Source organism: Quercus lobata, chromosome 11 (assembly GCF_001633185.2).
Source record: "Quercus lobata isolate SW786 chromosome 11, ValleyOak3.0 Primary Assembly, whole genome shotgun sequence".
In the NCBI taxonomy this organism is placed as follows: domain Eukaryota; kingdom Viridiplantae; phylum Streptophyta; class Magnoliopsida; order Fagales; family Fagaceae; genus Quercus; species Quercus lobata.
The window spans coordinates 46,785,609-46,813,004 of record NC_044914.1 but is presented as its reverse complement, the minus strand read 5'-3'; the positions used below and the strand labels follow the sequence as shown (position 1 = coordinate 46,813,004).

The following is a 27,396-nucleotide window of genomic DNA, read 5'->3' as shown; positions in this document are numbered from 1 at the left end:
TCATATTTTGTAAACTATTTCCCACCTCTCTCAAAACTCATTAACTGAACCTTAACCCCCACTATTAGCCACCTAACCACCACCCCCCACAAATGTCCCCAGTCTTCAGTCGCCAACTACCACCACCACCACTAGTCGCCTCTAGTCACCACCTCCTCCAGTTGCTGGAGGCCGCTAGTTGCCTCTTGTCTCTACCATCATTGGTCACTGGTAGTCGCGAGTCTCTACCACCATCAATCACTAATTGTCACCGATCTTTGTCACTGCTAATTTTTTATATCATTTTTTGAAATGCAATCAAACACCGGAAATATTTTCTTTTCTGAAATGTATTTTCACCTGAATTATTTCACAATTGAAAAATATTTTCCATTGAACCACAGCTTAGACATGGCTTTTGGTTTAGAAAAGTTGTGTGAAAAACCAAAATCTTCCCAAGGATAATGGCATCATTGCAAAACCACCCACAAATCTAGATTTTAAAGTCATACTCATACCCGTCATTTTAACGGTAAAAGAAAAGGCTAGTGTTTGAGTATGGTGGGCTCACCTATATAAACCATTCATGAGCCCTCCACCACAATAAAAAAGGGTGTTTTAGTCATTTGGTCAAGTAAAATTTTTCTGACTTAGTGATGTGTCATAGTTTTATTGGTTTCACATAATACATCTGTGAAGCCTTATCATAGGCTACCCTTCCAGAGACCCCTAGTGGTTTGGAGACCGTACTCTGTAACCTCGCATAGAAAAACCCTAATTTCTTGGATTCAAACTCCGATTCCTAAGAAGAAGGAGGAAATTTGTTGTAGGAAATGAATAACAGTTCCTCTTCCAAAAAACACAGTCCAGATCAGCCAGAGACAAGTGGACCCACATTCAAATCACAGCGAACCAAAATGGACACTGAAAAGAAGGTAATGGTTTCTCTGTGTTTCGATTCAAATTTTGATGACTACCCATTTCCTAAATCACCAAAATATTGATACCCAGATGCTCAAAATTTGTTTTTGATAACAAAAATCTTTTATTTATTTATTTATTTTTATAGTTTGCTCTAGTTATTGAAAGTTTTTAGTGTTTTCTATTGTATTTGTTTTTCATGAGCTTAGTGTTAAAATCAAATTTGAACATGCACCCATTGTCTTAATTAGCATGAAAATGTTTACCACAAGTTCATAAACAAATTTTGAATTTTACACAGTGATACTCTGTTTTGAACTTTCATTATCTATGTATAGAATGGTTGTTTATTTATTTATTTTTTATTTTTATTTTTTGGGTGTAGATTTTGAATAAGAAACTCAAGGATGTTGAAATAAGCTGTCCCATTGTGTATGGTAGCATGGCATTCTGGCTAGGGAAGAAGGCAAGCGAGTAAGTATAGTTTAGGTGTTTCACTGTTTTGTTTATGGCTTTATAGCTTCTGGAATAGCCTGTTTTACATATTGAATACAATGCTTGTTCTTTACATTCTCTAACTTGTGAATGTAATAAGGTACCAGTCACATAAGTGGACTGTGTATGTTCGCGGGGCGATGAATGAGGATCTGGGAGTGGTGGTAAAGCGCGTTGTTTTTCAGCTGCATTCCAGTTTCAATAGCCCTACAAGGGTACTGGAGTCGCCTCCGTTTGAGGTATCGGAAGCTGGATGGGGTGAATTTGAAATCGCCATCACGCTTTATTTCCATAGTGATGTTTGTGATAAGCCTGTAAACTTGTAAGTTGCTTTGCTTTGTATCTGGTTCTGATTTCTATGGTATTTGCTCAACCAAACTGTAATTTAATACTATATGTATTTAGGAGTATACAGTAAAGATCCAAATCGTGATCAATAAGAACAATACTACTAAATCAAACAACAATTCTAAATTAAGATTGAAACAGCTACTACTTGGTTTTGATTTCCACAATACTATCATGGTCATCAACCTGCCTAAGCTGTTACCAGCGTCCTCTGGGAACAAATCCTGCAGCATTAGCGCCTTATTGGCATAGATAGTGGAGTTAAAATCATGTTCTGAGTGGGTCAGTGTTGGATTGGTTTTAACAAGGAAAAAATTTCAATTACATTAGTTTTAACAGTGTGATTTAAATATATTTTGTTCACAAAACATTTTATATGGTCATCTCCAAAGATTTTTATTGGAACCAAATGACTGAAAAGACTGAAGTAGGTGGGCTGACTTTTAACATGTATCATGTGCTAAAGTATGAAATCTTTTCCTGATCTTTTTGTGTTTAAATGAGAAGATCCTATCAAATAATTGTCCTGACCCTTTTGTGTTTAGATAAAATATAGGATGCAGTCAATAATGATAGCCCAATATGTAAAAAGATAATATAAACTCTTAGCTTACAGTATGTTGTTGAAGTTTAATATATTCACAGATATCATCATTTGAAGTTGTACCCCGAGGATGAATCTGGTCCCATGTCTACCAAGAAGCCTGTTGTTTTGGAAACTTATGATGAGATTGTGTTCCCTGAGCCTTCAGAAGGTTTTTTAGCTCGTGTGCAGAATCATCCAGCTGTAACCCTGCCCAGATTACCAATTGGATTTACTTTGCCTCCTCCTGGTTTGTGCTTTCCTAACCAGCTCTTTAGTCTTTTGCTATTGGCCATGCTTTCAATGGATAAACGTGCCTTTTAATTTCATGTAGTACCAGTTGAGGATGCAAGTAGAAGGAAGAGAGGTGACACTAAAGATCACCCCCTAAGTCAGTGGTTCATGAATTTCTCAGAAGCAGATGAACTTTTACAACTTGCAGCAGCTCGTCAACAGGTCAGCATGAGTGCTTCCTTGAAATCATGAATGTTGTCTGTCATGTCATGTAAGCATTCTTGTTGAACACGATTATCATCCAAGCCATAAACAATGTAAATGTGTCTTTAGCTCTCTTGGTACAGAATCTGAGCCCCTATGCATTTCATGTTGCAGTGTTTATAGTCATACCATCCTTTCTGCACATTTATTTTTCTGTTGAGAGACTTCATCTTGAAAGAGCTCTTTGCACTTATTCTTTCTGCCATTTAGAAAGAACTTGGGTTACATATTCGGAGGACTATGTTTTAAAATCTAAAGTGGATCTTTTTCTCTTATTGTGTATATGAGTTGTTGCATGCCTTCTTTGAAATAATGCTTGTTTTCTAGTTGCATTTTTCAAGTGAGTTCTTAGGTAATTGTGAGACATTTTTGTTGTTTGTGGTGGAAAAATGAGTCTCTATTTAGATCTGGATTAATCAAATTTTACAGTTTCTTATCTATGGCTCTATTTTTTCTTTAAAATGTAAAAAATGATTTGGCTATATTTTCTTGTCACAACATCTTGTATATGGGATTTGGTATGCTTGATAAATCATAATATTACTCAATAGTTAGCATCATGTCATTCAATCAAATGAAACTCATACGGCATAAGCTTTGACTTTGCAATGATAATTAAGAAAAATGCATCATGGTGCATGCTTGTAGTGAAGAAGACTGCTAAGGAAACAGGATGGGGTTTTGGGGGGGGCGGGGGGGGGGAGAATAAAAACATAGCTTGGTGGAAACTGATAGGGGGGAAAAAAACTAAACAAAAGACGTAGCTTGCTTTGGGTAATATGGTTGTTGAAACATAGGAGTATGATAACCATGCATTATTAGGTGGACTCCTACAATTCTGAGTTGCAGGACTGCTAAGTTTGGTGCAGTCTTAATGGTTAGCATTGGATTGATGATGACATTGATGCATGGATTGTTAAAAATGAAAATAAAACGGCTTCCGTTCAAAGGGGAGGCTAGTTGGATTGTATCTAGATATGACGTGGTAGAAGCTTTACTCATGAAGGAAGGAGAGATTTGTTGGAATATTCACATGTGATTGTTTAAGTTATCAAGTCCCACATCAGTTTATAGTGACAAGATCGAGTAGTTTTTTTTGATAAGTAATAAGATATATTGATAAAAAAGGAACACCCTAGTGCACTGGAAGTGAACAAGGGAAAGGAAATCAAATACAAAAATTGCAAGAGTCTAGGAAAACAATAAAAGAAGGGAAAGATTTATTTTGCAAAGCAAACAACCAATCCCTTAAAGTTCTAAAAAAGAGAAGCTTGAGGTCTGGAATAGATCTCTCAGAATCTTCAAAACATCTGCTATTCCTCTCCCTCCAAAGGCACCACAATAAGCAATGAGGAATGATAGACCAAATAAAACCATTTCGATGACAACCAAAGCTGCCTTGCCAACACCGAAGCAGCCCCAAAACAGTGTGCGGCATAACCCAAGAAACTCCAAAAAGACCCAAAACCATAGACCATAGATCCGTAGCAAAAGGGCAATGAAGGAATAGATGGTCAACCGATTCACCATTTCTCTTACACATGTAGCACCAATCCAAAATCCACACCTTCCTTTTACGTAAATTATCAATCGTCAACCATTTCCCTAAGGCAGCAGTCCAAACAAAGAAAGCTACTCTAGAGGGAATCTTCTGCTTCCAAATACTTTTCCAAGGAAACCCAAAGAAAGCAGAGCCAGCTAAAATTCTATAATAATCACTAACCAAGAAACCCTTAACTTTGCTAGGAATCCAACACATTTTATCCTCACCTAGCCCCCTTATAGGAGAACCATAAATGGTTTCCATGAAGTCAAACATAGCCTCTAGATCCTGAGCATGCACACCCCTAACGAATCTCACATCCCAAAAGAGGACACCATTGGTGGACATCATAAGCTCAGCCACACTGGCATCCTTATTCCTGCAAAATCTGAACAAGTCTGGATATCTAACAGCAAGAGATGTCTCTCCACACCACCGGTCCTGCCAAAACTTCACTCTAGACCCATCACCAATATCATACAGAATATGGCGAGACAATATTGAGTAGTTAATATAATATTATTAGGCACAGTCCTATTGGCTTCAGCTTTTAGGATAATGTGGTATCCCAACAAGTGTTATCAAGCCTTCATAAAGAGACTTTCCAAACTCTCAGAGATCTATGATCCCATCACTGATGATGCATCTGCCATATGCATCGAACTGACCTCCTTGACATTGCTCTATATCAGAAAGTATAGAACTGGTCTAGCCAGAGATTATTTCTCTCTTCAGTTCAGTTTCTTTCATGGGCAGTTGCTCACACAGAGTTATTGACATATCATTTTGGACATCATTATTTACGATTCACATCATCTGTGTTTATTAGCATGTAATGAATTCCTGTATCTCAAATGGCCTTTAATTTTAAATAGGCAACATAGACCTGATTGACTGTTCTGGGGCATGACTAGGGTCAGGACTTGGCTGAATCCTCTCTTAAGATGTGATCATAGCAACAAATTGTTTAATCACTCTTAAGATTCCTGGTATATTCTTGAGTTTTCTATGAGGCCAACAAAATAATCATATATGATTCTACAATCCTCACATGCTCACATATCTTAAAAGTTTCACAACTCATTTGTTTATTTATTTTTTAATAATTCTAGGATAAAATGTTTTTCTTCTTTCTTCATGTGCATTTGTTTTTTCATCCTGAAATTCCTTATCTAATTATATGAAGTCAATTGCAATACTTAGTTGATTCACTGAGGAACTCCAAAATAAGCCAATTAAATTGGTTTTAAACTTTGTGTATTCCCGTTGCAAGAATTTGAACTTTGTGTATTCCCGTTGCATGAAAAGCGTGTTATATAATTCAGTCAAGCTTGTTGCCTACGTATATTAATTTAGATAAACTGTTCAAATATTATTCTGGAACATGTACAACCCAAATATTTGACTGATTGATTCTGATTTACTATACAGGTGCAAGCTCATATTGCTAAACTCAAGCGACAAATAAATGTGATAGATGGGCCACATCAACAGTTGAAATCTATCTCTGACCAGTGAATGACAACATTATTCCTGCAGATTTTTTCAGATTCTACTTCAAATTGGTTTTGCAGCATATACACTTGTTGGCATTTGCAACAATGATATGTACCTTCTTAGTTCTCGGCCGTGGAGAATTCTTTGTCAGCTTTGTTTTCCCTCTCTTTTTTTTTATGGCCTTTTTATCTCATTGACTTTGTATCAATAAGGAAAGGAGGCAAAAAAAAAAATTTATCATTAGATTAATACAAATTATAAAATTAAATTTATTGCATCTTTGCTGTCATGTATCATTGGCCTTTTTAAAAATATCTATTTTCTTTTTTGAACTTGTTCTGAAATTTTGCTTAAAGTCAATTAAGAAAATGAAAACTTGCAAAAGCTAGCGTGGATCATTTAAGAATTATGCAGAATTCTTTTTTGATGAATACTATTCTTTAGATCTTTTGTCTCACTCCAATAGTATCATATATCATAAAAATAGATAAAACACAGTGACACTTGAAAAAAAAAATTAAGAAGGAAGAAGAAGATAAAGCATTATCTGAATTATGTTGCATCTCTTGTTCTACAAGAGATTACAGAACTAGTTAATGCATAAAATATGCACAAAATAGTCAAGTCTGATTATAGAAAAGATTCTCTTCAAGTGAACCAACCTACCCTCTATCTTGGGCTATAATAGCTTCACTGAAACAAGGATACATTTTGTTGTTCCAGAAGTTGTTGGGCTAAAGGTGGCTTGCAAGCAATTTAGCTGTTATTGTAGAGTCAAAAAGACTGATGTAATTAGTTAATCTTTTTGAATGTATGCTGTGCTTGTATGAATATATGAGTCATGATGTTATGATAGAGCAGGAGGTTAAAATGATGCAACTAGAACAATAGTGGGTTTATTTTTCATATGCATAAATGATATAATTTCCCTTTAAGCATGATTTGCATTATCTTGCGCTTTAAGAATTGTCTGTAAGATGGGGTTGCCAAGAGGAGAGGTTCAGAATGATGTAGCTAGTTAACCTTTTTGAATGAAACCTGTGCTTGTATTAACCTATGATTCATGATGTTGTGATACAGCAGGAGGTTAGGATGATGCCATTAGAACAATATTGGGTTTATTTGTCATGTGCATAAATGATATAATTTCCTTCTAAGCATGATTTGCAAAGAATTGTCCGTAAGATGGGGCTGCCAAGTGGAGAGGCTCAGAAATTGCTGCATAAGATTCTTCATGATGTTGCTACCATCTCTTTTTTATAATTTGTGATGGATTAAATTGTGACCTTGATATAATTTCTACTAGTACTGCACTATTTTTCTGTATTGTATCCTCATAGTTTTCTCTTTATTTGCACCTTAACCTGCTTGGTTGAATTTTCTTTCCAAAGCTTCCTGGATTTTCACAGAACATGTGATCCTGCATCAAAGTTCCCTTTATGCAGTACATATCAATTAAGCTGAGGGCCCTCCTCAAGTACGTGTATTAGTCCTTCTGATGTTTATAAGCAGTTAACTGCAACGGGACCATCCAGACTAGCTTTTGGATGGGTCCTGCACATGCTGTCCTCGCCAGTACAATTACAATTCATTTTCACCTTATCTTGGTTTGGCACATACCAGGTTCGAGTCTTATCCTTAAATCTCAGAAATCCTCTTAAATTGAAGCAGGTCAAGTGAATAATTTTCTCCTCTCTATTATTGCATAAGGCTTTTAATACTTGTTCTAGTACAATGATTAATCGTTGTCAAATTGCCTTTAGCTATTTGTGATATACGTTAGACATCACCTCACATGCTATTTTCCATTCTAGTAGTCGATTCCCTTAAAGCCACAGGCATTACTAATTTTGCTTGTTTACATTTTAATGGCATCACTATGTTTGTATGATCATGTGGCTCTCTCCATGCTTAAGAATATTTGGATATAAGTAGAACCATCTTTTGCAGATATACTCAACTAATTTTATTTCTATAGATTTTTGAGTATCTAAAGCTCTCTATTGAACATGATGTACTCTGAAATCATCATTAAGTTCCATTATTCATATTATCACTCTTCATCCAAGCATTTCTTTACAAGCCACATGAATATGTACTATGTACTACACCCAGTTGATATCATCTGAACTAATCATATTTTTCTGTGATACCATAGATATCCATATGAAAATGTAGAGATAGATAATGTTTCTAGTAAGAACATTGCCAATGAGTTCTAAATTCCAACTCAAATGCTATATCCTTTTGTTGTAAGAATTAAGAATAAGGGAGAGGATGAGATCGTGGGTTCAAGATCTACCATGCATATGCAATTACCATTAAAAAAAAAAGACGTTGAGATAGATAAAGGCGTCATGCCTTTTCATTTTTTTAATATCATGATCTCATAACTCACCACATTTTCAGTAGGAATCAGTGAAACTGAGGAAAAAAGATTTCACAAAACCTGGGGATTGATAAAAGATTCCAACTTCCAACCAGGCAGTTACAATTTAAGTTATAGCTGGGTAAGTAAAGCTAACCGTTTCAAGTACTTGGAATGATCTCATCAGGACCTTTACTATGTTGTCTGTACTAGAGGTTTTGGGCCAAGAGTAACATGGCCTTCCATGTGCCAAGCCAATAAAAGCAGAGTCACCATCAACCCTAAAGAAAATCCCCTTTAGTCTATAAGCTCTGCAGTGTACCGCATATCAGTGAGAATGGTGGGCCTTTCTAGTCTCTCTCCTGTTTTTTATCTTCCATTCTCAGTCAGAACATGGGAGAGCTCAGCTGATTCCAAAGCCGGAGACGTACCAATAATTATTTACCATACTTTACACGTCCTTCAATTCCAGTTTCACCATTGACAAGATTTACTAATTGTCACCTTCTAATTTCTACCACCCAGTTGAATAGAACTACAGTAAATAATACTATAAGTATCTTTGTTTTTCAGTTGATGAACTTTTGAAGACTTAGAAGGGACCTAGTTGTGGATTTGGATAAATGACTTAAAGGTTAAGATACTGTGTTTTAGAAGTTAGTCTTTGCCACCAATTAAGAACAAAATTATGATAGATTTGTGGGATTTCACTCTTGTGGGAATATGTGTGGTGTTCTGAACTCATAGGGTTGAGAAAAACAAAAAGGGAAGACACAAATTCTGAACAATGCTGTATCAGGCACTAAATATAAATTTTCATCACTTTCTAAGCCTTAGAAGATGGGAGGAGAGCTTTGCTGTATGGGGCCAGGCTAGGAAGATATCAGTGGTGCATATTTGGAGTGGATTTATTTCTGTTTCCAAGTCTCTTAATTAGTGGTTGTGGTTTCAACAGGATCACATGGGAAACCCTTTTTATTGGGAGACCCTCTATGATCAGTTTGGATGTGTTTTCATTTTCATTTATTTATTTGAAAACTGTTTTTTGGGATGAAGAACAAAGAACAATTTTGTGAAATTTTGTTTTCTAACCAAAATCGCATTTGGAATGTTGAGAACGAAAAAACCAAAAAATTGTTTGGTTGACGAAATTTTTTTTAAAAAAATCACAAATTTTATTTTCCTTCTTTAATCTCAAGAACCAAACAAAGATTTAATTGATATTGACTCATCATTGAAACCAGCCAAACTACCCACCAAAGATTTTCCTACAAAAACTACAACTTTGATAACCAATCCTCCCCAAAAACCCCCAAAATAACACCAACCCAACGTATAAATCTTGGAAAATATACTATTTCCCAAGAAATATACCACCCATTAAACCCAAATTTATCACCTATCGTCCAGTAAATTCCACAAATTAGAGCAAATCACACCACAGGTGCATTCGGATGAGTTCTTAGTTGAGTTAACGATTTGCTTATGTGCTGTATTTAGGAAAAAGTGATGATTTAAAAAGTTGTATATCAAATAAACTGAGGTTAAAAGAAAAAGTTGCTAGAAAATAGACATCAAAACCACCCAAATTTTCTCTAGGAATCCCCAATTTCACTTCTAGCAAGCTTCAATTCTTTTTCCCTTAACAATGGTCAGTTCACAAAGATGAGGTATCTTATGGAGTCGCTTCATGAGACTATTCTCTCACAACATATGAGACTCACCACATGTGAAGGGTAACTTCACGTAGCTGCTCTATAAGATCATTTTCTCATGAGCAAGGCCACCCGAAAGCATTGGAACGACCAATCAAATCAAAAATGAATTGTGAGAAAAGAGTTTAAAGAGAAAAACTTGCAATGAGACAAAAATATAATCAAAGAATAGTGATCACGTGAAGCTAAACATCATCGGGTCCCTTGGGTTGAAAAAAAAAAGTAGCTTAAGAAATAGATTTATTAATGCATTACGGTGCACTTAATAGGCATTGGTCCTTTTACAAAAATCTGTGTTTTCCTTGTTTTTGAAAACAAGAAATCCAAAACAGAAAAAGAGTTGTTTTTCAATTCCTTCATGTTTTGAGAACTTGTGTTTTGAATTCTCCTTCCCACTTGTTGTACATCAATGTGTGTGTATATAAATATATATTTTGGTGTACAGTTGTTTTTCTTGTCAACTTTGTTGTTAGGAATCCACCTCTCATTTCCTTAAGTTGAGAAACAAGAACTGATTTGAATTATTTCCCATTAGAATAGGCTCACTGACTACAAATGGAAAATACTAAGGTATAGTAGCACAATTCTATTTGAATATCAGGTGAAAGACCTTCTTCTTCTTCCTTTTTTTAGACTGTTAGAAATACTTATACACTAAATATGTTGCCCCTCAAGCTTGAACTCACGCTCTCCCTTTACTCCCCCAAGCACTAAGTAATTAGAGAGAGGTACCATTTAGTCTAAATGACGCGGTAGGTTAAAGACCCCTTTTTTTTTTTTTAATAATTTTTACGAGATAAAAATTCTACTCTAACCTAATCTAAGTGTATATATGTGTAAAGTTTTTTCTTGGAAACTTGAATCTCAGTCCTTGACCCCCACACCCCACAAGTACTTGTACTTGTGTTGTGCAAGTTAAATGGGTTATCTTCACTTATCCAAGAAGGGATTGTTTTTACTCTTCTAACCTTATTTATTGCCATTTTACACATAGGCACATGAGCGCATATAGGAGCTGAAATTACTGAGCCCAGCAGAAAGTGGGAAAAAAAAGTAAATAAAGCAAAAGAAAGAAGTTTAGGAAGTTAGAGAATCCTTAAATTAGTCCTTGGAGTTGAGAATATTAAAATATAGGAGTCATGAAGAAAGGCTTTCAGGCTTTTGCTTTATTTGTTATATCTCTATCAGGGTGTGTGACCATTTAAAGATAAAAAGAGTAAAAGGCATTGAGGTCAAAACTCAAAACCTGCAAAGAGAGCAGTAACTTATTACACATGGGTTTCTGCAAAATATTTGTGGACTAGTAGAACCTATTATTTTTTGTCACTTTTAGTCCACAGAATCACAACCCCAACAATCAGCAAAAGCCAAACCATCAAAGGGACTGTACTGAAGAGTACACACATTATTGTCCGTGAATTCAGGTAGGTAGAGAGAGAGAGACATTTTCTCGAGAATTGAAAAAGTTGTCAATATTTTTTCAATTCTCAAGGAATTTTTTTCAAAAAATGAAAATTATTGTGTGTCTGTAGGGCACACGTTAGCAAAATCCTAATTAAAATATAGGAAAAATTCTACTTTCAGTTTAAGAGTAAAATAGCTTAGTTTTACAAAATTTAGGTTTTGCTTAAGTTTAGACTTTTTTTTTTTTTTTTTTTTTTTTTTTTTAAGTTAGTTTAGCATTTGTGCAGGACTAGAACTTCACTAATTAGTTTATACATAAATTTTCTAAAGATTCAAATTTTTCTGAAAATATGATTTTATTTTTTTAAGTCAAATGAGTCAAGAAATTTATATCCAAGATGTCATTCTTGAAAAGAAAAAAAAAAAAGTTGGATTAAAAAAGTTATATTTTTTTGGATTTAAATAAAAATAAATAAATAAAAAACCTTCGAGGTTATGGATATATTATTTGAGAGAGAGAGAGAGAGAGAGAGAGAGAGAGAGAGATTTAAAAAATGGGCAAGACTTAAGTGCAGTACTTAGGTGATGTTTTTTAGATTCCCCTTTTAAAAATCTGTCATTTGGATTTTTTGTCATGAGATGGAAGTGTATTTTTTAGTTAAATAATTACTTGGCTGAATCTTAAGATGGGAATCTAAAGAATAGTATCTGAGATATTGTACTTAAGTTTTGTCATTAAAAAATTAGACGTAAGATTGGTAATTAAAGCTGGAATAGTGTTGTGCAATAAATATTGATGCTATATAGCAGAGGTAGATGCAGAATGAAATGGTAAGAAAAAAAATTTTGGAATGATTTTTTTTTTGTGAGTAATGCTACCCACATAATAATTGTTTTTCATAATTTGCTAAGGTAGTAAGTTATTATTGAATTATATATTGACTCACCATTTATATCACTTTAGTGGCTACTATTAAATATTGATAATTTATCACCTCAACTATTATGAGAAAATTATTCGATGTCCACATGATAAGTGGTGCGTTTTGAAATATTTGTAAGAAATTATCTTATGATAAATGTATAATACTTATTATATATTATATATTTGGGAAATTAACTTCAATTATATTACATGCAATTAGAAGAGAGAAAATGCAAGTGTTAGAATTAATATAATTAAGAATATGAACCTATCAATTATGTGAACTGATAATTATTTTTATATATTTTTTACTGAACTTTGTTACATTTGTTGCCAAAGCAACTTAATTTGACCAAGAATATCGTAGTATAAATCAATTGTTTCTTACATACATATTATAAAATTAATCATAGCATTTTACATAAATGATTAGTACATGAAATTAAATGCAATTTATCCTATTAGTACTTTTTTTATTATATAGGAATATTAGTACTCTATTTGTTACACAACATACATTTTGGCTACTACACCATTATCAGTTTCTTTAAGACCTTTTCCACTCTCCCCATGTGTGTGCGTTAAAATACTTAGTATTAAAATATATATATATATATATATATATATATGGCTACTACAGTGTTGGTTATGTGTGTGTGTTCGTAAAGGATTTTTTTTTTTTGAGAATTTCATTAAAGGAGTTAGGAAATGTAAACTGTTAAAATAAATATAATTAAAAATTTGAACATATCACCCTAGTGAACTTACAAATATTTAACTATTTAGACTAATTTAAGACACAACTATTTTTCATATTTTTATTGCATGTGTTATTAAATTTTCTTTTATCTTTTGATGATTTTTGTTTCAATTGTTATAAATCAATTAAACGATTGGAAGAATGTCATATTCCAAATCTTTTTTTTTTTTTTCTGAATTCTTGAAAGTAACTGTGCCAAATAAATTGTTTTGTTTGTATATAAATAACCATGTAAATTTCTTTTTATAAAAATAGTTTATGCACTGTCTATGGATAATTAATACATATAAATGGATGCATTTATCCAATTAACTCAAGGCAAGTAATTAATACATTGACATAAATGCAAAGTTTTGATGAGGTGGAAAGCTAAATGAAGAGAGTTGTACTTAACTACTTATCAAGGAATGCACCATTTGGCGAAACCTTAGACCACTATGATTGGGTGTGTGTGTGTATGTTTCAAATAAATTTGAAAAGTTAACGGATATCTTTAAAGCATTCACATTAGTCTATGTAAAAATTCTTATCTATTTTAGCATATGAACTTATTTTTTCTATTTTACATACTCATTTCTCAAAACACCTCACACTAGATTATCTATTTTACACTATATTTTATTAAAATATCAATTTTTCTTGGTTTTTAAAATTGTCTCTTTTTTCGCATCCTACAACCACCATTCACTCCATTTTTTCATTCTTGAGATATGTAAAAAAACAATAAACAACTAAATACAAAATGAATAGTATTAACATAAATTTACACAGTTATTATAGCAAACTTGTAAATTTATACAATTATACACAGACTAATATAGGTCATTTTTATTTAAAATTCTATAAATTTTACACATTTTTCTATTATGCACGTACTGATATAAAAGCTCTAAGAGTGTTGGTTTAAGAAATATAAGGGGAAAAAAACTGATTTTTTTTAATAGTTTTTTATATTTCTTATGAAAATGGTATTAAAATTTCTATAAGGAAACTTGTTACATGACTCCAAATGAATTACTCCCTCCGTCCCACTTTGTTTGTCCTGTTTGAAAAATCAAATTTTTCAAGGGAACATCATTTATTGTCTTGTCTACATTTTAAAAATGTATAAGTTTCCAAAACTACCCTTAAATAAATTTATCAAAAATTTGAATTATTAATAAAATAGGGGTATAATAGGAATATTAATAAATTAATAACTTTTATTTTTAGAAACAGGACAATATTTTGGGACATCCCAAAATAGAATAGAGGACAAACAAAGTGGGACGGAGGGAGTATCTATTTTATATATAATAATAATAATAATAATAATAAAATTCCTTTATAGAAATAGTTAGTGCACCATCTTTAGATAATTAATAAATGCATTTATCCCATTAACTCATGGTTAATACATTGACATAAATGTTGGGTTTTGACGAGGTAGGAGGTTATATTAAAAGAATCATATTTCCTTAATAAATGGGCCACTTTGTAGAAATTCTTAGACCATTATGACTGAGGTTCTTGTTTTTACATAGGAAAAGTTAACGATGCCATCAAGGCATTAGTTTAAGAAATATATTTAGATATCTTTTATGGGAAAATAAAAATTAATTGATTTTTTGACAGTCTTTTATATTAGTTATAAAAGTTGTATAATTTTTTTTTTTCTAAAATGGTCAATTAACAAGTGCCCTAAAAGCACCCATTAACCAAACTCTTTTACATATACTAGTGGTAACTCATGCAATGCACAAGAAATTCTAAGATGATATGATTTTTTCTTTGTATTATTTTTATTTTTATTTTTGTCTAAATATGAAATTTGATAATTATGGTAGTTATTAATAGTCATTTATTATTATATTGGTCTATGAAATTAAATATTCTATTACTGTGCATTTATTATGATTGTGTTTGTATAAATATGATATGTCAAGATTTTATTGAAAATTTTAAATATAGAATGAAATTTAAATTCAATTCAAAATATATATTAGAAAAATAAAGTGTAACATAGTGAGGTTTAAAAAGCTTAATTAAGTGGCACAGTTTACATGTTCAACCAAAAATCAAACATGTTCAATTTTATAAAAATATTCCAAACAAAGTGATTTTTTTATATAAAGTTTATTAAAATAAACAGATAAATTCCCTTTATAAAAATAATTAATGTACTGTCTATAAATATTTAATACATAGTAATAAATGCATTTACCCAATTTACTCATGGCAAGTATCAACTCATTGACATAAATGTAGAGTTTTGATAAGGTCCAGGTTAGATGAAAGAGAATATAAAAACTTAAATACATTATCTTAGGTGCAATTAAAATGAACATTTCTTATTACATTTAATAACTTCTAAAATTATCCAAAAACACAAGTTTTCCTTAAGCATCATGTTTAACAACATTCCAAATGTAATCAAACTTCTATATATATATATATATATATATATAATTATTTCATATAAATAATTATTTCATTACAAATTACAATATCTTTTTATAGAAACAAGTACACAAGTACCAAAAGTACAAAAAGCAGAGGAGATAGGATTACAATATTTTTTATTCTTAATAATAAAAATTACAATTTCTAATATAATCTTTATTTAGTGTACCAAACATATTAATAATTTTTCGCTACAAAAATTTTCTTAAACACCTAAAGAAGAACAACTTTAGACAACATGCTATGATACCTCCACATAAAGGTGAGTGTGAGAGTGATGTTGGAATTCAAGTCTAAACCAGGTTAGTTAGGCATTAAGAGAGGTGGCCTTTAAAATTCAGACTTGTACCAAAATCACCCAAACAGTACTCCATCAAAGTAGAGCTGCAAACATAATAATGAAGATATTGGTCAATTCAAAACATTAATGTGTATCGAAAGTAGAAAAGAACCTTGAGAATTATGGCTATTCAAGAGAGAGAAGAGGGGGTCCATATTGTCAATAGGAGAACCAACATAGAAGAGTAAAACCCAATGGTCTTGGCTCCCACAATGTCCTTACACAAAAACACAAACCCCAAAACACCCGTGGTCTGTCCTTTGCTCCTACACTCCACATGAGTCATGACCTCTCTCTCTCTCTCTCTCTCAAGCTTCATCATAAATACCCCATCAAGCCTCACCCTTTCCATCACCACCACCTCCTACACTTCACTACCCTCTTATCCCTCTCTCTCTCTCTGTCTCTCTCTCTCTCTCTCAATACTTTGCATAGTTGCATCACTTCCTTGCACCAAGCCCCTCACTTTCTCTCTCAACTCAAAATGGCCATAAGAAAATCAAACAAACTTTCTCAAACAGCAGTCCTCAAACAAATCCTCAAAAGATGTTCAAGCTTAGGCAAGAAAAATGACTATGATGAGGATGGTCTTCCTCTAGATGTTCCAAAGGGCCACTTTGCTGTCTATGTTGGTGAAAAGAGAAGTAGGTACATTGTTCCCATTTCATTCTTGACTCACCCTGAGTTCCAGTGCCTCCTACGCCAAGCTGAAGAAGAATTTGGCTTTGATCATGATATGGGTATTACTATTCCTTGTGAAGAAGTGGTTTTTCGCTCTCTAACTTCCATGCTTAGATGAAACAAAGCTAAGAGCTTGATGGGTTTTCTTGAAGAAGATGGCTAAGATGAAGCATAAGTTTGTGCTTCTCTTTTTTTAACGTCTTTCTTCATTGTCACTCCTGAACTCTTTTGTCCTTTTTTTGTCCTTTTCTTTTTTGTTAGGGATTTTTTTTTTTTTAATGTTTATGACTAACTTGAAGCCCATGGAAATTTTGTGGGTTAGAATTGTATAAAGTTTGGAATTTTCCTCATGGAGGTGGGTGTTACACCCTGTGAGAGAAGTTGATCTTTAATGGAAGCAAAGGCTATTTGCCAGTTTTTTTATTACTTCAAATCTCTATATCTCTCTCTTGCACAAAGATGGACATTGTGGATTATGGTATACAAATTTTAAGATAATTGAGCGTCGCTTGCAACTTATTCAAAAATAAGATCATGTGGTCAAATCAGATCAAGAGCACCTAAAACCATAATAAAAGTTGAATCCAAAAGTTTCTCCAAAAAAAAAAAAAAAAAGTTGAATCCAAAAGGAACACACCCCAACACAGCATACCTTGTCAGAGAATGTGGGGTACTTAAGATTGTACGGATCATCTGGTTATCATTATAGGATTTTTGATTTCTTTTTTTTTTTTTTTTTTTGGGGGCCAGATTATCTTTTGATTTCAAAGTACCCCAATATGAAATGTTGGTTGGTTTTCCTTTGTTTGTTAAATAAAAATAAAATTTAACATTTTTAAAGTATCATTACAAGATGTGCTAAGCTTAAACAAGGTGTACCCAATTTAAAAGAAGTTAGTGTGGGTTGAGATGTGCTGAATTTTTCAGTTTATTTATAGTTTTAGTTTATTTTTGCTATTATTCATAGGTTTCACTGTACTTTTTGATACTATTCATAGGTCTCATTGTATTATTCAACTAACTTTTATTTTTATCTACGGTACTTTCAGCAAAAAGTTTTCAGTTTCAACTAAATAAGTTGTTCTTAAACAGACATTTAGAGTGCTTAAAAAAAATGTGTACCCAAAAAAATTAGGGGGCTATTTGGCAACATTATTTGAACAACAGTTTTCGTTATTTAAATAACACAACACGCATTTTCACAACACTTTTTTACTCAGACATATTTCCACAACATTTAAATAACGTTATTAGAACCATATTACCAAACGGACCCTAGAATTTAGAAATTTAAACATTGCTTAAACAAGTTTACTCAAATAGGTTTCAAGCATGAAGCATCTTGGAAATGATCTACACCTTGAAGGATTAAACATTTAGGTTGCGTTTGGGATTAGAGTTTAAAATCAGCTTATTTACTATTTAGTTTATTTTTGCTGTTATTCAGTTTATTTTTGCTACTATTCATGAATCTTAGTGCATTTTTTAGTACTATTCATAAATTTTACTATACTATTTTAGTTAGTTTTTACTTTTATCTATAGTACTTTCAATAAAATAAAAAAATTAGTTTCAACTAAATAAGTTATTCCCAAGCCAAACCTAGTTGTATTTTATTTTTTTATTTTTTAACCACCGTTACTTATTCAGCCAAAAGAGAAATTTAATTGTATGACAGAGATGTGTTAAGCTCAAGGAACAATTTAGATTCATGTCAAGCTCAACATGGACCGACTAGTTGCTTTGCATTTAATTCTATGAGAGAGATATGATAAATTATCTTTTCGATTCGAGTCAAGAACACAAGCTCACCTTGTACACTAGTTAATAGTTATACTGAAACCCACGGCATTGCATTTAATCGAATGAACAAGATAGGTTACACAATCACTCAAACACTTCTCATCTTTCGATGGTATATGTGGTCCATCACCTCTTCACGTTCTAAATTCCAAGGCCTTCTTATTGGGAAAAGGAAACTATCCATTTTCTTTAAAACAGAGAGTCTGTTTCATGATTAGGATTTGGCAATTAATAAATTTAAAGATAAATATAATGCTACGTCATTTAAACTTGAACCGATAAATATATCTTCTTTATTTCAATGCAATTTGAGAAGATCCTAATATGTTGGATATATACATATGATATGAGTGAAATTTTCACATTTAAAAAAAAAAAAAATACAAAAGTAAAAAAGTTGACGAATTAAGAACACAATTGGACCGAAACTCATCCTCCAATGAGTGATATAAGAGTCAATAATAGTATGCGACAAGGTTATCAATGTTCTTTTTGTAGTTGAAACAAAGACAAGATACTTATGCTTAAGTGTCTACACAAATGTACATTGCACAAAATATTTACCTATGGGGCGACAACATAGTCTTTAATACCTCTCCAACATAATCATTTTAAAGTGCGTTTGGATAACAAGATTCGAGCATGTAGATATGGATTTAAGTGCTTAAAATTCAAATATTTTATTTGGATAGGTTTAAAAGATTAAGAATTTAGATTTAATCAAATCCACCCAAAGTTTTAAATCTTTATAATCTTTATATTTAATATAATATCTAAAATTAACAATTGAAAATTAAGGCATTTCAAATCTATTGATTTAAAATCCAAAATCCGAATTCATGTCTCCTATTTATGTGGAAGGACTAGTATCCTTTGATTGCAAGTTATGTAATCTCTCTTGTAGGAAAAGAACTTTCTTTTAACATTGACTTCACCTCAAGTCAAAATTTTCTATAATCCATACTCCATAGGCTACCTTGACTGTTCCACTCTTGACAAGATTGATTTATAAATTGGAGGTTATTTTTAGATTGAGGTATGTTCTGCAATATAATTTATGCATAGATTATTGGTCATATGCTTTATGTACTCCTAAATATCATAGTTTCAGGCTGTCAGATCAGCTCAACTATTAGGCATTAGCCTCACATATTTTCTGCTTGTAAATGTAAAAGCAACAGTTAAAGTGGAAGTACTTCTTGATTTGTGATTTGGTACAAAAGAAGAAAAACAAAACCCAATAGCATGACTTGAATGAAACTTCCCCTCCCACCTCTTCCTCTCTTCACTCTAGCTTATCCTTCTTGTTAAAATGACAAATGGAAAAACTAACCCATGCATGGATTACAATTTGCATGCTAGTAACTGACATTTGGTCACATAGACTTTTGATTCCAAGGCATCATCAACATCTAGTCATGGATTCCTTTTTTTTTGTTATGACTTTTTAATAGTAACTGCTTTTTTTACAGAGTAGGACCAGCAAAGAAGCAAAGGCTGCCTCTTGTTAGCTGGTCCTTTTATTATTATTATTATTAATGCATCTTTGTTTCTTTCCCTTCCAACCACAAATTTTTCTGACACACTGTCACCAACACCTCTTCCCATATAACTGCTTCTCCAACTCCCTTTAGACACACAAGAATGTCTTTTGCTGCCTAAAAATCCAATTGAAAATGAGTTACTTTATAAATAACCACCCTCTTTTTTACCACTATTTTATGTGATATATTGTGATTAATTGTGTATTATTTTTACACGAACTCATAACTTGTTCTTCATCACTTATTATCTATCATATCAAAAATATGGTAAAATTGCGGCGCAAAAGGTTATAGTGCTACTGCTAGATTCTCTCTTATGAGAATTTTCTGTTCACAAAAAAACCTATCCCCAACAATGGAAAATTTCCTCAGCAGAAAAAATCTCTCCCCATATCATTGAACCTGGTGTTGTTCTTCATGCCCATTTTCCTCTCTCTGCTCTCTCATGGGCTTAATTTGTCAGGACCATTGAATAAATAAAAGAGTAGTGCATGTTTTGAGAAATAATATTTCATTATTACTAGTTTTTTTTGGTTTTTTCTTCTTTCAAACTATCCCCTCTTGTGGGACGGTTTGGCTTGGAAAAAGAGACTACTTGAAAATTAAAAAGCATATATACAGTTTCAGATTATTAATACTGTTAGAGGCATTATAAATTAAGAGATCCAAACTCATTATATATTTATATAATCGTATAGCAAATTAGCTTAGTTGCGGTGCTAAGTACCAAAAATTTAAGATTTATATAGGGTGAGCATAGGGTTAATTATTATAGTATACCCTAATGTCTCTATTACACTCAATTTCCCTACAACAATTCTAAGATATATGAACAATTGCCATTCAGAATTTCGGAATCATAGTAATAGGTAGGGCTATTGCACCTGATAGAGAAAGTTTAAAAAGATTAAAACAAATTAATCCAAGAATTAAGATTAAAGGTGAAGTTTTTATTTATTTATTTTTTTTTAATGTTAGAATATTCAATTCAAACAATTGAGAGTGAATGTTTTTTTTTTAAAAATTACAACACATGCAGTGTCAGAGCTGAAAAAGCTGGGTAGGGATAGGATACTTTAAAGTCCAGAACATTAGCAAGAAATTTCACAATAAAAGCAAGCATCTTTTTCATGTAGCAATATGGGTCTAAGAGTTTGCAAGTCTATGATCCTTTTATTTGGAACTGTAGAGTTTTTGCCCAATATGACCCCAACACATGCACATGAACATTTTCCCTAAATTTTAAAACATTGTTACCTACTCTTATTCAAAAAAATATATTATATACTGTTGCTTTTACAAGCTTGTGCATGCTCTCTCTCTCTCTCTCTCTCTCTCTGTGCAAGTGTGCCTTTGTGTTCATTTTTTTATCATGGTAGTTAATTATTATTTCTTGACTATTACTCATGCTTAATTAAAGGGCTAATTAAGCATGACAAGAAAAAAATATTATATATTGATATTGTTACTTTTGCAAGCTTGAGCATTCTCTCTCTCACACACACTGTGTGCAAGTGTGCCTTTGTGTGTGTTCATTTTGTTATCATTGGTAGTTAATTATTAGTTCTTGACTATTGCTCATGCTTAATTAAAGGACTAATTGAGCATGCGAAGCAACAATACTTTGTTGGAAAAAAATTTCTCTAGTGTTGTATCCATGTTCATTTAAACCCCTAATCAATAACAATGGACCCATATGATGAATATGTTGACAAAATTAACATATACAAATGGAAATGATTGGTAAAGTAGTCATTTTCTTTCACATCAATTTTTTGAGAAGAAGTGTTGGAGATTACATCTTGCTAGAGGTCCTAATTTACAGTTGGCGACATGTTCCTTCTGCAATTTTGTCCCAAATGCCAAATGCCCCACCCATGTTCTCCGTAAGTTCTTGGAGGTTGCCTTGTCTACTCAAATTTCACAATCCATTAGCTCTCTCTAAACTCAAATAAAATGTTATAAGATTTGTAGATTTCAGTTAGTTCAATCAATAAATCTTTTGTTGCTAATAAATGATCCAAATTTGAATCTAAATCTTACTTACAACGTAATAAAGATATACAAATTTACATTGGCTGTTTGATATAATAGTAAACAACAATTATCGTTAAGCGAACGTCATATATTTCAGATCCTAAAAAAATGTTATATTTTTGGATTCATCTTAATAATAATGTATGTAATAACCTCTATAGATAATTGATATTGATGATTCTGCTAAATAATTCTTAATTAAATTGCTAATCATATACAGTTCAAAAACTAAGTAAAGTAAACACCTCATGCATGCACAGTTAAGTACATAACATTTCAAAAACATTGGAAAGCTAAGTAAGAGTTTTGAGATGTCTTTGTCAAATGGCACCAACCACGTGATTAGAATAACAAGTAATTTTCAGTGAAAATAGCTAGGTTCTAGGATTGCCTCGACGTATCAATCTCATATAGGCATAAGGCATCCACAATTAAAGGGGAAAGACAAAAACCATGTTGTTTTGTCTTTGCAGAGTTTGGGCTATCACGTCCATTTATTATTTAAATCTCAGTCCGGCTAATATTCAGGAACCCACACACACTAATTTTGAGGCATCAAGTTGACCAAAGCCGACAGAGAATTAGTTCAAATTTTCAATGTCTAATACTCACTCTTCAAGGAAGATAAGATAAGTTAGCAGCCTCTCTATTCTTTAAATATGATATGTTACAAAAATCAAACCTATTTCTTTTGATTAATTCATATTATTTCCCATGGACTTTGCAAGCTAAGATCAAGATAAATAGAAAATAATATAAGCCATACACAATATTATCCCACCAAAAAACAAATTGCAGAAGACAATGCTTTTCAAATATCACATTTAATAAATGAATATAACCATAATCCATGCCATCTACTTCTCTCGGTCAAACTATACTAAAATTAACCTAGCTTGAGAAGGCTCGGAATGATCGAACAAGACTTTAACTTGACTCACCCATAAATTGATCAACTTAAATCCAATAGTAATAAAATTGTTGTGGATAGAGTATTTCTCTAATAATAAACATATTTCCTAGAATCTCTCATTAACTGTTATTCCATAATTATCTCATAACAAAAAAAATTTAGGATATCAATCCACAATATGCCACTCAAGTTACATTATAAATAGAGAATTTCATGCAATCATCAAGGTGTATTGATTATCATAAATAAAAGTCCTACTTTCTTTCTAAAAAGAGGGAATATTCAATCAACTGATTCATCTGAGTATCTTAATTAACATAGATTTTTAGAATAAAACCTGCATGCATGTCAACTCTCACAGAATTACCATATATTAGAGTTTTTTTTTTTTTTTTTTTTACATTAGTAGTTACTAGATATTATTTTGCTCATCTTGTCTCATCTGCAATTTCTCCTCTCAGATCTTAGCATCTTACCCATGGCCAACAATCTAGTTTCGGATAAGAAAACTCTAAATATGGACAAAAATTGAACTTGTTAGGGATAACATATTATCATATTATATATAAAATATAACATTAATCATAGATTCACAGCTTTCTTTTACGTTCTTTCGCTGTGTGTGTGTGTCCACATGTGACAATGTTTACGTGCATGATTTCGTTGTTGTTAATGTTGTCATCTCTAATTATTTTCACTCTTTTTTCTTTCTTTCTTTTTTTTTGCTTTTTTCAAGAACAAAGAAAGCCACAACTGAGAGCAAGGTAGAGTATATGCTGTGGGGAATAAGGCAAGGCACGTTGGGCTCCATATATATATATTGTGAAGGGATACTATGAGCTTGTATTGTCGGGACCAATCTATATAGTTTCTTTTTCTTCATCTCATTTTCAACTTTTGCATTTATTTCTCCTCTCCACAAATTAAAATCGTCTTACTCAAAATTTAAACATGCAATTGTACTCTTGAAGATTTTATGTCTTCCGTAAAATATACGGTGCCTTTTCAACCATGTCATCCTATATAGTAGGGTCTCTAAAGAATATAGGTTGTTGAAAAGCTTCATGCATGTCATTTCGACCATCAAAATCACGTTAAAAATTGAACTTAATGTTTACTTGCTAGTCAGTATACATTATAATCATCCCTCTTTGACATACTAATTGTAAATAGAATAAAAAATCTCCAATTTTTGACATCTTACACAAGATTTTTCTGTTTTGTTTTGATGGGGAGATGAGGAGCTACAACATACAAAGATAGTGGGTGTTAAGACATGCATGGTAACAGTTTATTTATTCAATTTTACTGAGACATAGCCATGATTACCAACCAGAATTTTACCCACAGAGATGCCTAGCTCAATCCCATATATAAGCCTCTACTATGAATGATAAATTTTCTTTGATCAAAACTAAGTTACAAACTTTCAAACACACTACTTTATCAGCAAACACAAAGAAGAAAAAAGACGGAATAAAACACACAAAGAAGAATTGTCCATATGCAGATCTAGAGCAACTAATGTGGATGATATCATTGACATTCTTACTACAAGCTAGAGCAAACAACCTTCTGAAATCATAGATAACTCTTTGAACCCCTTTCAATGCATAAACAACCTCCATGAATCTTAACATTTATGTCATAACCTAGAGCAAACTAATTACAAATCACTTGTAGAAAACTAAAATCAATATGATTTATCCTAATCCTCTAATTCCTAATAAAAATTAAGAACATAAAATTCTTTACTCTTTTGGTAGAAATAACAAATCTTTTTTTTTTCTTTTGCTTCTTTTCTTTCCCCTAAATTATCATTGTTTTTTAAAGGGAAGAATGCAAAAATCTCCCCTAAAGTTTAGGTTAATACTAGACACTATACCTACACTTTTCACAAATATCCAATTTGTCACCTAAGCATAAACTGCACTTCACACTGTTTGTACTATTTTTCCCAAAAACTAACGGGTGTGTTCAGATTAATTGCCACAATTTAGCCCTTTAGTGACTATATTATTGAAACTCTATGCATATGTGAGTATTTGTATAATAAAAAGTAGATAGATAACAACTAAAGTTGGAGAAGAAAGCAGAAAAATTAAGACACGAAGGAACATGACAACTTTCAAGTAGCATTAAGTATAGTTTGTGCTTAGGGAAAAAAAATGGATATGTAAGAGTTTTACTAATGTACCCTTAGAGTATATATAAATAAACTATTTTAAAAAACTTTTCATGATAAAAAGAAAATGTGACTAACTTTTTTTTATAACTTTTTTAATTTTCTATAAAAAGTTTTCAAAAAATGATTATTAACATTAACCAGAACCATGTTTAAAAAGTCTTGATGGTACATAACATTAGTTTAAATCTCGTGATAGTTTTTGTATTTTACCCCTTTTTTAAAAAATTTTATAAACCTACTATAGAATTTTTTTTTTTTTTTTTTTTTAATGGTAGGTTAATGAGAACGACTCCGTTCTGTTTTGTTCACTTTCGTACTTGGTCCCCTAACAAATTGCTCCTGGAACTTCATTTTCATATAGGTATATTCTTTCCTCTTCTGTAAATTGTCCCAAACATTTTTTGAGGCCAGGATTATTTATTTTTTTAGTAATTTTAGATTCACAACTTTTATGTACAGCTATGCACCTCTTGAGGTGAAAGTCACTTTATAAATATAAATTCTTGTTGGGTAAGGATTTGTTTGGGAACAACATATTTAGTTGAAATTGAAAACTTTTTACTGAAAATATAGAAAAAAAAAAAAAGTTAAAAACTAGCAGAATTGTACATTGGGACCCATTAATAATATTAAAAAAATGCAATAGGACCCATGAATAGTAAAAAAAAGTTAAAAATTCAAATAAGCTGAATTTTTTATCACATCCCCAAACAAACTCTAAAAGGTAAAAGTCGATAATTAAGTTTTTATGAGGAAACTTCACACACATGTACTTAGATTATATTAAATTAAAATACTAATATTTCAATCTTGTTTTTAGTGTGTGTTTGGAACACGTGCGTTTCTGCATTTTGCTGAAAAATAGTGGATCTCATGCACTATTTACAGGACCCATAAATACAGAATTCAACAAAAAAAACATTTAAAACTAGGTTCCATACAGTATCATTTATATTTAAAAATTATTTTGTTATAATATTTTTAATAATAAATTTTTAATTTTCAACAAAATCCAGACTTTTAAAGTTAAAAAATTTCAAATCTTAAACATAGGAAAAATCACAACTTTTACCTCAATTTTTTACAATTATTTTATGTGATAGACCCCTTAGCAGGAACTAGCCGACTAGGGATAAAATTGTCATACGGTAAAAGTACGAATCTGTACTGTACCAAATGGTGTGCCTGTCCTTACAGAAACTCCTTTATTTCTTGTCAGGGAATGATAATATCACCTACATTTTCCATCCATATATAAAAAGCAGAGAACGGCAACAAATGAAAGTGACGGACGAGAACGTTGTTGTATTCTTATTAGTGAACGGTCAGATATCTATTGTGGTTGTGGGTCCACACCGCGTTGTCATTGCTGTGGATGAGTAGCACGTGATTGCTACCCCACCACGAGGTCCACTATACATTCAAAGAAGTGGAACGTATGATATGATGTGTAATCACGTGCCTTGGCCGGGACGCTGATGACGTGGCTCTGACCATGCTTGCATGCCTTAATTTTTTATTTTATTTTTCCTCAAAAATTTTATTCTATATTTTAATTTATCTAAAATTCTTGCAGGCCTTATATAAATGTATGCTTTCTTCCATGCCATGCAACGCATGATGATAGTATGATGTTTTCCATATGTAAGACCAATGCCAATCAAACGCCATATTTCACAATCCTTCATAGTTTGTTGGGACAATAAATTGTGATTGATAGCAACATGAAGAACTCATCATTATCTATCACTTTTTCATTCATTAATCACAACTTTTAATTTAACAAGCAATGAAAAATAGTTTAAAAATAAATTTGTTTAAAAATATTAAAAATAATTACCAATTTTTCTATTAAAAAAACTTTTAAATTGATGAAATAATGAACATGATTAATATCGCATATCAATAAAATAAATAAGTTTATTGTTTAATTTTTTGTTTCATATTTTAAAAATTAACACATTTGAAAGTTCAAATAGCGTATAAAACACCAATGAATGTTTAAACCCCTAAATACAAAATTACCAACACAAGCTTATAATTAAACAGTATATGTGCGAAATATGAAATATAAGCTATATCCAAATTAGTAACACACTCTAAACCATAATTAAATACAATCACAGCAGTAATTAAAAATGTAAAGAGTAAAGGAAGAGAGATGCAAATACAAAGATAACACGACGATGTGTTATCGAAGAGGAAACCGAAGTACTCGGTGAAAAACCTCTCTGTCGCATTCTAAGCGGTCAATAATCCACTAGAGAATAAAGTTTGGATACATGAATAGTAGAAAACCCTCCAAGTCTAATCTACCCAATACACCTAAGCCCTCCAAACTTTTTACTCCAACAGAGTTACGCCAAATCTTGTCTTCTCTAACTTACCGGATCCCGCAATCGCCCATTGCAT

General features: G+C 31.9%; 2 protein-coding genes across 3 annotated transcripts; both read left to right on the top strand.

The window, feature by feature from the left end:
- Positions 1 to 663: 663 nt before the first annotated feature.
- LOC115967465 (transcription initiation factor TFIID subunit 14b) lies at positions 664 to 6,152 on the top strand. Of its 2 annotated transcripts, none has more exons than XM_031086564.1 (6): positions 664 to 914; positions 1,286 to 1,374; positions 1,496 to 1,717; positions 2,389 to 2,576; positions 2,661 to 2,831; positions 5,799 to 5,887. In XM_031086564.1, exons 1-5 carry the CDS (start codon positions 813 to 815, stop codon positions 2,810 to 2,812), a joined length of 753 nt encoding a protein of 250 aa, XP_030942424.1. In that variant the 5' UTR covers positions 664 to 812; the 3' UTR covers positions 2,813 to 2,831; positions 5,799 to 5,887. The 2 variants fall into 2 exon arrangements, with proteins under 2 accessions (XP_030942424.1, XP_030942423.1); XM_031086563.1 differs by having other exon boundaries at positions 667 to 914; positions 2,661 to 2,782; positions 5,799 to 6,152.
- Positions 6,153 to 16,069: 9,917 nt separating this feature from the next.
- LOC115967466 (auxin-responsive protein SAUR50-like) lies at positions 16,070 to 16,925 on the top strand. The gene has a single exon (XM_031086565.1). It carries the CDS (start codon positions 16,096 to 16,098, stop codon positions 16,615 to 16,617), a length of 522 nt encoding a protein of 173 aa, XP_030942425.1. The 5' UTR covers positions 16,070 to 16,095; the 3' UTR covers positions 16,618 to 16,925.
- Positions 16,926 to 27,396: the final 10,471 nt, after the last annotated feature.